The sequence below is a fragment of the Populus euphratica genome, unplaced genomic scaffold (genome assembly GCF_000495115.2).
Source record: "Populus euphratica unplaced genomic scaffold, PopEup_1.0 scaffold238.1, whole genome shotgun sequence".
Classification (NCBI taxonomy): Eukaryota; Viridiplantae; Streptophyta; class Magnoliopsida; order Malpighiales; family Salicaceae; genus Populus; species Populus euphratica.
In genome coordinates this window covers 444,548-457,200 of record NW_011499989.1, presented here as the reverse complement: position 1 = coordinate 457,200, position 12,653 = coordinate 444,548, and the positions used below count along the sequence as shown (strand labels likewise).

The following is a 12,653-nucleotide window of genomic DNA, read 5'->3' as shown; positions in this document are numbered from 1 at the left end:
TACGAAGGAAATGTTATTTATCTATTGCTGCACTTCCATCATTGAATTTTATTTTTTTTCGATTTCATCCCTACAATTGATTGGGATTTTTTTGTTTTTATGCTTTCGATTTCTCCTTGGTATTCTGACGTTAGACTGAAAACAGATGGGTGAACTTTAATTTTGATTTGTCCTTAAAAGATTAATTCAAATCTCAAGGACCAAAATTGATATTTTATGAAAAATCAGAACCATTCCTCCTTCCACCTCTCTCTATTGCTTTTCCGAAAAGGCACGGACAAATTCACTTTAATTTCTCAATTTTCACTTTTTTTTGTATTTAGTCCGTATTTGTTTGTAATCAACTTGTGGAATTTAATTCAATTCATAAATAAATTTAAATTAAATTAATAATTTATCATATTTTTTTATATTTGAGATAAAATACTAAACAGTATAATTATATTATATTATATTATATTATTTGAAATTTAAAGTACATATAAAAATAAATTGAAATAGCAATCTTGATTATTTTGCTCTCAATTTAAAATTCGTTTCTTTTTGTTACAAGAAACTTTTTTATTATTATAAGGACTCTTATATTTATTTAAAATTATATAAAATATAAAAATTTTAAAGAAGATATAAATAAATTTGTCTCATATTAACTATTTGCTAAATATTTGTTGAGAAAAATAAATAAAAATAAATATTTGTCTAAACAATCTCAATCAAATTAGTCTTTTCATTGGAACATTGAGAAACAAAATTCAAGAAATATTCCAATAAAAAGTCTAATAATTTAATAAAATAAAACTTAAATAAAATAAATATTAAATCTAGGCAAATCGTATTATTAAATAGACATATTAGTGTCTAACATAATTTTGACAATGTTAATTAATTTATAAAGATATTATAATTCTTAGTTCTAATAATTCTAAGATATCATCATACAAATCATACAACAAAAAGTTTCAACTTTGAAATAAATTCTTGGCAATTGCATAAATATTAATTTTAACTTCTATACATTATACATAACATGAACTCCTCTTGCTAGTACTCCTTTTCACTTCAGATACTTTTTGTCCAAAGCTTGCTTTATGTTGAAGAAGTTATGGCTAAAAGAAAAGATGAGAAATAGAGTAGGATTTTGGCATAAAAAAAATAAAAAATAAAGAGAAAGTCAATGAAAATAAAAGAGATGAGAGTAGGCTTTTCGATGATCATATTATATTCATTAAATGTCATAATTTTGGTATTATTAAGTTCTTTTTTGAAAAAAAAATTAGTGAAGATTTTTTTGCCGATAATTATTCCTAATAAGATATATTAAGACTCAAAAATATTTTTAATTTTACTTGATTTTTAGTTTTTTTTTGTTTATTTAAAATATGTTTTGTGGTTAGGAATAGGGTTTTCAGAGTTTTTTTATCCAAGAACTTAAATTCTAATTTTTTTAATCATTCAAACAAACTAAGATGATAAAAAATAATTGCAGGAATATAACACATCTGTGGCATTATAAAAAAAAAATAAAGGTGGAAGATATGTTCTTTGATTATTAAAATTATTTTTTAATAATTTTGTTCATTGAAAACTACAAAAAAAAAAATGAAAGTCATCAAAAAAACCATAGAGATAGAAATGTTTGGGTCAGTCATACTTTGATCGGAAAAAAATATCAATCTTAATATAAATAAATTCATTTTGAAAAAAGAATTTTGATGAGGTAATTTAATTTTTTAATCATATTAAAAAAAAATGGATTATAACCTGCAAAGTTTGTTTACATTCGATTTAATTTTATATTTTTAGATAGCTTTTTAGGAATTCTAAGTTGGATTATTGAGGTTTATTTTATGTATTTAAGGTATCATGATTATAAAAATATGTTTAAATTTGGATTTTGGAATCCAATATAGCATTGCCTTCAATTTGTTTAAGCTATTGTAGGGTGTCATAATTTATTTTTTTAAATTAATATGAATATTTGGATCAGTTTGCACGCACCACAATTAAATAGGATGATAGGTTGTTCATCATCCATTAATGTTCTTTTAAAAAGAGCACCAGCATACAATGTATTGTTTGCTTATGTTCCGAGCACTAACAGGCCACGTATGTATGGCTAGCCTTTTAGCTCCATAACTGTTCGGTTTATTTTAACATACTAGGCACGATGGTTTCACCTAGTTTTCTAGGCTCTCTATCTTTTTTTATTTATTTTATTTATTTATTTATTATAATTACAATGAAATACTCATTAAATAAAATAATATTTCAATAATCATCCGGTTCTTCTATAATTTTTAATTAAGATTATAGCTCTTATGATAACATTAACAATTACTTTATAAGAAAATAAAAATTAACCTAATATCCAAAGCTTAAAAAAAAATTAGTCATGAATATTTAATAAAAAAATAATATTTTTTATTATTTTTCATTGTCACTTTTTTTATATAGTTTTCTCACATTAATTATTCTTTTAGTATTTTCAAATGGTTGTGGTCAAATTGTGAAGACATGTTTTATTTTTATCTAAACTTCTTTTTCAAATCATAATGATTTTTTTATTTATAAAAAACATTCTTTTAATAATTAAGGAAAAAGACATGTATTCATCAAAACAAACAAAAAACATAAATAAGAAATGATATTTTTTTATTAAAAGAATGCATATTTTCCCTTAATTTAAATTGTTAAAACTCAAGTGTATATTCCTTCTAACTAACTTTAAATTTTATATAAAAAAATATGTTATTAATAAAAAAATAAAACAAAAAATAAATGCATAAATACAAAATAGGATTTTTATTGCAGGGAAGCATTTTTTTTCTTTTAGAATTTAAATCATTTACTCTACTTTATGATGAATATTTATTTTAATTGCCTTATAATTAAAAAAATCCTAAAATGAAAAAGAAGAAGAAGAAGAATGGTTATTTGTAGCCATTATCCACGATTCCACCTGTTTATCTTTCCTTCTCCACCTTCCGTCCTTATCACCAAAACCTCCCTCCCTCTCTCTCTCTCTCTCTCTCTCTTGTGTGTGTCTATATATATATATATATATATATAAACAAAACAGATACATTATACAATTACATTTATTTTATTGCGGACAAATTGAAAAAAAGCTGACCAAGGTAAGAAAAAAACAAAATTCACTTTGGTCCTCTTACTTCTCAACTTCTATATTTTCGATCTCTTTAATTTTTAAACACTTTTCACACTCTCACATTCATTGTTCATTCATTGTCTGTTTTTGCTAATTTTCTATATTTTAGTATATGTAGTTTTTATAATTTATAATTCAATTATTGAATTTTTTTTATTCCATTTTATCATTTGAAGCTATTTTTTTTTATGGTTCTATGTGCAATAACTTGTTTTGAGCTAATTTCTCTGGCTTGTCTAAAGTGTTGTATAATATTTCAACATTAAATTAATGATAAATTTCAAGAAATAGAGTTTTAGCTTAAAAAAATAAATTGAGATTAAGGACCAAAACTAATATAAAAAAACATGATCCTTTTTCACAAAATTTATATTTGATCTTTTGAATTTTTATTTTTATATATTTTATCGTTGTTCTTTAAAGTTATTTTATTTTGATTATAAACTTTATTTTTGTCATGTTTAAACAATAAAAAAAGAAAAAGTCAGTGAAAAAATTTAAGGAGAGACAAAACTCATGAGTGGTTGAATTTTGAACACCAATAAATTTGATTTTGATGTCTAAAAATTTAACTTTAAGAGTATAACTCAATGAAGGTGTTTTTTCTCCATTAATGATGTCAGAAAAAATAGATTAGATTTCAAAATTGTTTTTTTAATAAACAAATGTTCTAATTTTACATTTTAGATTGAATAAAATGTATTTTGCTATTATAAATGGGTTTTTTAAGATTCATAGATATTTGTTAATGCTTTTAGGTGAAAATGGTTCAAATCTTGATTTTCAAGATAAAAACTTAGTTACCAGAGTAAATTTTGGTGGCTAAAAATAATTATTAGTAGATGATGTGTTGCCTATTTAGATACGAACATGTCTAGATAGGAATATGTCATTCACTCTTTTGGAAAAAATAAATACTCTTGAATTTATAATTATAGGCCAGACATATAGGTTTATTCTTCTAACCCAGACATGTTTAGCTTTTTTTTACAATGCTTCTTAAAAAATCTTATTTGATTGTTTTTTTAATGTAAGACTCTATTTAACATAGAAAAAAAAAGAAATTTGTTAATAAAAAAGTTAAAAAGGAAGGGAGTTTTGATTAAAGAGAGAATTTTTTTTCTTCTAATTTTGTAAACTAGATAGATAGATAGATATAGAGTTTGTTTGTTTTTGTTCCAAAAAAATAGCATTAATAAGAAAAGGAGAATTTAAACTAAAAATAAAATAAAATCTATGGAATTTAAATCATTAATTTTTTTTATAAAAATCTATTTTTATTGAGATATAACTAAATTAAAAAAAAAAAAATCATAGAGCACCCCGTGACATTAGATAAAACACTTACATATAAACGTATTTTTGCTCCTTACAATAAAGATATACAGCTCTTTGTAGTTAACTCCTCCTATTATCATATAGTTTTCAATTCAACATAATTCTCATATTGAATTATCATGTTAAAAACTAATTTGAAATTCAATCTGCAGGAGTGTAACGCTGTACTTAACTAAGTAGTATTGCTATATATCATAAAAAACCACTCAGCGTCTGTTACTTTCGACATCAATGGCCAATTGCCGGCGCCGATAAAGTACCTTCCCTTTGTTCACAACATAACTATCAGCCTAAAAAACATAGAATTAATTCACCACCCTCCTATTATTCCAATGCATGCACAAACGCCCGTCGTAAAACCTTGCGCCAATCTGCCCCATCTGACTTCCCTTTTTTAATGTATTCAGGGAAGAAAAGGGCTGAGTGTCACTGCACCATCCCATTGCCTACCAAATCTTCCAGTCCTCTCCTTAGTCTCTCCGCAGCAGCTTTACAGTCATTCTCTGTCAAGCCCCCAAATGAGATCCTAAGGTGCCCGGGACATCCACACGCACCTCCTGGAATCACAATGATACCATGCCTTGTAGCAAGCCAGCGAACAACCTTATCATCATCCACGCATTTCTCTGGAAGCTTTGCCCATAGGTAAATTGCTCCTTCTCCACCTTTCACAGCACCTTCGCCCAGAGGGGAGAGTGCTTCCAGAATTATATCCCTGTTCTTGACGAGATCTTTCACTTGCTCGGTCACCCATTCAGGTCCCATTTCTAAGGAATAGAGAGCAAGGTGCTGTGACAGTATTGAAGCACAGATTGGTATGTTGTCTTGAATTTTAAGAAGTTGAGTTTGAAAGCCATCCACTCCTGATGGATATGCTATCTGCATGCAGCCATTACATAATTTAGCTGGCACCGTTGTCTTTTTCATGACATAAAAAAAAAATGCATCTACAAAAGAGCTGTCTGGTAATACTCCAATTTTCAGAAAAACTTGAGTCATAAGGAAATATATAACTTCATTTATAAGAAAACAAAATTTTCAGAGTTTTTATACAATGATAATACTATTGTACAACAATTCTTAATTGATAACAATGAGAGATACTGGGCATTACTTACATATCCAACTCGCCATCCCATCATTCCATATGCTTTTGAGAAGGAAAAGATATTGACAATGTGATCTCCTTCTACACACGAGTGTTTTAGACCATCATACATAAAATACCTACAAGGAAAAGCCGTTCACATTCATAAATGGTACCGTAAACTTCTTAGCACAGGTAAACAAAGATGATAACTTTGATTCAGAAGTACAGAATCTCACATCAATTTTGGACTGCTTCTAAACAGTGTATAGCATTATATATGATTACATGATACCAACAAATATAGTTGACAGTGTTTTGTGGAGACCTATACACAAGGAATTCAAGCTTACATGCTTCATCCTAACAACTCTTCATGAAATAAAAGGCCAGAAAAACCCTAAATATCTACATTAGATTATAATACCACACCACGATCCATTAGCTGAGCAGGTTGCAAGGTAAAAGTAGGATGCCATATATAATCACAGACAATCATACCAAACAACTATACAAGTGACAGAGAAGATGGTAATAGGATTTGTTACGAGTTAAACATCAAAACCACAGGAAGACTTTCAAAAAATTTAATTTTATTTATTTTTGTCTCACATTTCAAAAAAACTATTACCTAGAAAACCCTGGTAATATTGTCCTTTCAAATCGAAAGAAAAAACTATAAAAAGCATAATAATACAAAATAAAAAGAATAGAAAAAAATAACTAGGAAAAATATTTATTTTCCCCAGAAAATTAATTTATCAATAAGGAAATAAAAACTGAACCAATTGCAACTATAAATAAGAAATTTAAAATGGATTTCCTTGAGCGAGAGCACGCAGCATGACATGAAATTCAGGGAAGTCACTGCCTATGAAGCCTTCTTTTCTTCTTGTTTCAATCCTTGATGTTTAGTTCTTTCCACTGATGAGGTCACCCAAAATTCAAAGTCTTAATTGCTTTCAAGATTTTCCATCCTTCCCCATTCTAACTTAAAGTGCCACTTGGGTATTCCTCCTCTCACCAAGTTTTCATCCTCTTGTTTTTTCTTTTTTTCCTACAATTGGAAGCATCAAAACATACAGTTTCCACAAGTCTCCTTACTAGTTGAGGGGAACACACTCTTCGACACCAGTCCATCCTTCCAAATGCTAAACACAAGGGCCAGGTTATAATGATAATAGAGGGCCTAAAAAGCACACCGATGCTTTTTCCTGGCATAATAAGTAGAAAATATGGACTTCTTAAAAACATTTCAGAGAAGATCAATATTCTCCAGTCTGTAAGTATGAAATACTGAAAACTTCATCGTTCAATTACCAGGTCATTGCTATTCCTATTTCCTACAATTTTCTTCTAGTTGGAAACAGACAAACATACAAACAACGTGTGCCGATAAGCTGTATTATGCACCATTTCTCAAAGAAAATATAATAATCATGTTTCAAAGAAATTCAATGCTAGTTGGAATTCAGAAACTTCCTCTAACTTCCATTCAGATATATTCGAGCACAACAAAAACATTGACAAAAATCACCTTTAAAGCAAATCAAAAGCATTGATGCAAACAGAAAAGACTTACTCATATGTATTATCTACAATAAGCCAGGATCCAGCTTCTCTGCATAGATCTGAAATTCTCTACTCAAAATAAAAAAGGTCCTACTTAGCAATAATTAGAACAATTTAAAAGCAACAGGATTAAGAAAAAGTATTCTCAACACATGATCAAGACCATCTTCCAGAGAGAGAGAACCTTAAGAAGGGGATCTGGAATGTAGGTCCCACTTGGGTTGCCAGGGTTAACAACTGTGACAACCTTTGGAACAGGTTTTGCTTCTGATAATGTTCTCTCTAACCAGTCTGAAATTCAAAGAAATGCCGATGAATGACCAACCAACATGCTCTGTGTGTGTGTGTGTGTGTGTGTGAGAGAGAGAGAAAGAGAGAGAGAGAGAGGTGCTTACTCATGGCTTTTCTGTAAATGCACATCAATTTCATATATTCCTATCTCAAATATTCTAATTTGTCAGCTGCCATTGACATACTTTTCCTCTAGGACATGTATTACTTGACAATGACAATCAAGAAACATATGAAATGGAGTAAAAACTGAACATTATCACAGCTTAAAACTTAGGCATGCTTAAATTTTGTTTGAAATATATAACAGGTGAGGAGCACAATCCATGTGTCTCTAGCATTCTGTCTGAAATATGTCTAAAACATTAATACTGAGTCACAGGACTTCAATGCACTTCAAAATTTTAAAACGCCCTTTAAAACAGGGTAAGCACACCCTCAAAAAACTGTGAATAGATAGAGAAATTTCTACACCCAAAATAATGTTCAATAACTCCCATGTGGAATCCTGTGATTTCATGTCATACTGGTGTAGAGTATTGGTATGGGAATATAGCCAGAATCTTGAAATGATTTACATGGATTAGAAGGATAAGGAAACATGCATCACACTGAAGTTTCACAAATGCAATAGCTGGTTTTAAATTTTCATAATCACAACTCAAATTTTTCAGACTGAAAATGCAAGCAAGTAATATCATTTGTAAAACTTGATGGGTACTGCTATAGACGTCATGAGCAGACATCAATCAGTACCTACTGTCACAAAAAGTCACACCTCCTTGAAGCTCAACTCCAAAAGTGATCAACATTACTTCTTAATTACAGAAGTGTAACAAGATACTATGAAGCACCTTTCCAATGAGTGACAAATATTTCTAACATAAAATTCACCATTAAAAAAAGAGATCTACGTTACTATCACAAAAAGTCAGGCTCTATGCAATGACAGTTTATGGAACTTCACCTGCATCAGGATGAAGCGTCTCTGGGTTGCCAGGACCCACCAGTATATTAGTGACGCCAGTCATCTGGAAAGACATGTATGCATTGAAATAGTATGGAGCAAACATAACCACAGAATCCCCAGCGTCACATAATGCAAGAACAATATTTACGAATGCCTGCAATTGAGAAGGTAAAAATAATTCATATTCTTGAACATATGTGAACTGAGACAGCTTGCCAAGGAACAGAAAGAACAACTATTTCCTACAAGTCAATTAAATAATAGACTAGAAAATAAATTTTTATGGACATCTTTTACTTTGTCCTCTTCTCCTAAACCTAAATGCTTTTGGGAATGAGTAACGTATATTTAAGAATGTCAAAGTTGGAAACACCTGATTTGCACCTGCAGTAACCATGACTGAAGATTTCACCAACTTATTTTCCTTTTGCAACTGCAAAGCAAAGAGCAAAATAATGGATAATGTGTTAACAAATTTCCAATACAAGGGCGTGTAGGTTTTTGGTAAGATTATTATGACTCCAGAAATACAAGTGTCCAACTATGAAAACAATTCCACTGCAAAGTCAATTAAGTTACAAAAGTGTTAGAGAAGGGATAACAGATAAAAATGACCATATAACAAAAACAATTACATAACTAATAATTACAACATGAGTATAAACAGTTGAAATGCAGCACTGAGAGAATCAAATGAACTCTGCCTGCCTTTCAGATGCCAATGACCAGAACCATAACATTAATCATCCAGTTGGAAACATGCTGAACGTTCTGAATTATATACCTTCTGTCTCAATGCTTCCCTAAGTTCAGGAATACCTTCATCAGCTCCATAACGGCTAATTGAAGGCTCCCATACAAGTTCTTTCACCTTATTCAGTGCTTGTTTGGGTGGTTGCCAATAAACTACCCCCTGTACCACATGAAACAAATGAATCGATCACCACAAAACTTTTTTCGTGTCTAATGGAATGAGGGAAAGAAAAAACATTTATATTTAGTCCTTATTAATGATGAAGGCACAAACAAGTAAAAGTAGCACAATTTAGTTGATGAACAAATAGATTTAAATTAAAGTTAAATATACATCATTGATACACATTTGTAAATGTGAAACTGCCTTCCTAGAAATTTGGCAAAAAGAATTTGACTATGCAATCTATGCTGAGCACATGACAAATACAGAGCACGTAGCATATCAAAAGGCCTTGAGTTTGACTATCCAATAATGCTGCATGTGATTGAGAACTTTTACAAAGTGGTATTCCAATAGTCATGATTTCACTTCGTAGTATGAGATCGGATTTTTTTGTCCTAAATTTTGCAGGAGAAAAGTCTTCCTGGATGCATTGTCAAACAAATTTATGCATAATCTTCGCTCTACTGTTTAAAATACAGAAAAGTCCTTAAAATCTGCACTAAACAAGCTCTTTCTTGAAGAAGAAAATTCACTGGTCCCGCTTCTCAATACCTCCATTTATACAACACTTAAGAGACAGAAACAAAAGCAATGTGGCAATCTAGCGTCAAAAACCAAAAATTGACCATTTCTTCTCCTATTTCAATACCTTTACACAGTGTAAAAAAAGCAGCATAAAGAAACATGAGGAAAGGGAAACTCAGACCTGGGCCAAGGACACAGCATTTTTCGCTCCTCGGACCAATTCCTGTATCTGCAAAACATATAACATGAAAATCTATGCATAAGGTATAATCTCCCCACTTGCACCATCAAGGTTTCACTCTTTCTTTCTATATAACACCAACAAAATAATTTACCCAAACCACCATTAGCACGCATATATACATAACCGACGTTTGTGTCCATAGCATACACAAATCCTCTCTCTCTCTCTCTCGCACACGCTATAAAAAGTGTCCCCAACACACAACAAATACTCATATGCAAAATTAGCATGTATCTGCTGGTGTGCATACTTATAACCAGACAGAATCACATAGGTAATTATCTTTGTGTTTTGACAAGGACCAAAGGAACCCAGAAATCCAAAAGAGATAGTAGTAAATCAATACCTGAACCATGATAGGCATGTCAGTCTCCACAGCTCTCTTAGCAAGCTTTACATAGGAACCCATCTCTCCTTTTCCCTTTCAGACGTGAACCCACCAAGAATATCTCACAAAAATCCCACAAATGAACTCTGATTCAGCGCAATTCTCCTACAACCACCAACCCAAAATCCCTCTAACACCCCCAAATTTGTGAACGTTTTCCTTATAAAATGGCCAAGGGAGGATGATGGGTTTTGCTTTTAGAAGGTAGAAAAAGAAAAGATTGGGTTATGAAGATGAGTTAGGCAGACTTCAACAACCCCATCTATTAGCTAACACGAAAGATGCCATCCTCTCTACTCAAGTCTTCGTAGTTTGTACTCTTGTAGAATAATACTCCACAACTAACTGCCAAAAAGCATTAGCGCTTTCTGGGCCACGTAATTTTTTTTCCCTCTTACCACTTTAAATGTTGACAAAAATCAGTATACACTGTCTCAGCCAGCCACAACCCAGCATTTACGGTACGTTAAAAAACAAGTTTTCTACTTTTAAGAATAAAATACCCAGATTTGGACTTATCACAATCTCTATGGTATTCGTATTTTAGTGACACGGATATATATATATAAAATCGAGCCAGGAATCCGGGACAACTACGCTTGAACTGTCAATTCATTAAAAAATATATATTTTTTCCCAGGTTACAATTAACAAGAACAGAGGATCTATAATCGTGCCAGTAAAATAATTCCCTGAGATTTATTTTTTAAGAAATTCAAATTAAAAGGATACAATTAAGGGAATTAATGATAAATTAAATATAGAGACAAGAGAAGGATATGGATGATGTTTTATTCTTCTTCTTTTTTGTCGGGAATTGAATTTCAGGTATTTGATTTGAGAGAGTAAAGATGAGCAAGTGAAGGAGAGTTGCAAATAAAAGGGAAACAAAAAAGTGAAAAAAAATGTGTGGAGGAGTGGAGTGAGGATTCTGGGTGCAATGAAATCAGAGCCTTGCAAAAAAGACAAGAACACTTCCTGGATGAATGGTTACTTATTCTGCTCTTTTTGTCTTGCTGTCATGCAAGTGAAGACAAACATTATTATAATTATATTTATTTACTTATTATTAATTTATTAGTTAAACATAAAAGAAACTACAAAAGTAGCACAATTTCTGTAACAAAAACTACTGTGTATCCACAATACTGTTTTTAGTGAACTTTTTTTGAATTTCATCATCTCCATGTTACTTGGCTCATGACATGATTTGCTTAATTTGGATTTTAATGAGATTCTCATGATATTGAGGGAAAACTCCAATACCCAGTTGATATTTCATTTAAACAAAAAAAAATTGTGTGGAATACTGCTAGAAAAACAAGGAACTAAGAAACAAAATCCTGAAAAAATCAGTCTTTCATAATAAATCATGAGGAAAAACACCATGAATTGTAATTTTTTTTTTAGTTTTTTGATATTCAAAGCATTTTTTTTTTTTTTTTTAATTTTGAAAAACACCATGAATTGTAATTTTTTTTTAATTTTTTTGATATTCAAAGCATTTTCTATTTTAATTTTTTTTTTTAATTTTATCATTTAATATTATATTGATTAGAAATTCAACATGATAATTTGTTTCAATTGATTTACCAGGGGTTTATCGCGGTGTCAAAATAATCCTTAATGTTGTGTTAGTGCTTAATTTTATAAAAAAAAAAAGAATTTAATTTTATTTCTTGCAAGAAATAAAAATAGGGGAACCAAATTTGACTATTAGACAAAAATGGATGATTTTTTTCAAACTCTTTATGAGGCGAAATCTTGGCTTTTAAAAATTTTAGTTTTTTTTTTTATCTTATTAGTTTGAGAATTTTATGTTTTAGTCTAAAATTTTATTCTATTTACATTTCAATCCCTGAATTTAAAAAAGTAGAGAAAATCATTAAAAAACAAAGGAAAAAAAAAGATTGATTGAAAAGATTTTTGTGAACAAAAAAAGCAAATTTAATGTCAATATATTACTTTTAATGAAAAGAGTGTCTTTAAGATATTTTTGAGCTTCTATATTACTGAAAAAATTGGATCAAGATTAAGTTTTTTATTTAATTTTATATTTTTTAACCGATGTTTTGAGTTAAAAATTTAGTTTTATTAAGATTTTAAAAATGTTTGTAGGTAAAAATATATTAAAAATATTTTTTTAATCC

The 12,653-nt window shown here is 29.8% G+C and overlaps 1 protein-coding gene across 1 annotated transcript; it reads right to left on the bottom strand.

Annotated features, from left to right (window-relative positions):
* Positions 1 to 4,616: 4,616 nt before the first annotated feature.
* Positions 4,617 to 10,807, bottom strand: LOC105140282 (Pyridoxal phosphate (PLP)-dependent transferases superfamily protein). The gene is made up of 9 exons (XM_011047063.1): positions 10,462 to 10,807; positions 10,053 to 10,100; positions 9,212 to 9,340; positions 8,801 to 8,860; positions 8,425 to 8,581; positions 7,351 to 7,457; positions 7,177 to 7,235; positions 5,626 to 5,734; positions 4,617 to 5,386 (listed from the first exon to the last, which is right to left on the bottom strand). Exons 1-9 carry the CDS (start codon positions 10,522 to 10,524, stop codon positions 4,934 to 4,936), a joined length of 1,185 nt encoding a protein of 394 aa, XP_011045365.1. The 5' UTR covers positions 10,525 to 10,807; the 3' UTR covers positions 4,617 to 4,933.
* Between the last annotated feature and the right edge of the window lie 1,846 nt (positions 10,808 to 12,653).

Excerpts from the sequence above, each read along its gene's own strand:
- LOC105140282 (XM_011047063.1), bottom strand. The coding sequence starts at position 10,524 with ATGGGTTCCTATGTAAAGCTTGCTAAGAGAGCTGTGGAGACTGACATG. Across the intron at positions 9,341-10,052 it reads ATGCTGTGTCCTTGGCCCAG|GGGGTAGTTTATTGGCAACC; the intron begins GTCTGAGTTTCC and ends CATGTGGTACAG. Across the intron at positions 8,582-8,800 it reads TTACTGCAGGTGCAAATCAG|GCATTCGTAAATATTGTTCT; the intron begins GTGTTTCCAACT and ends TCTCAATTGCAG.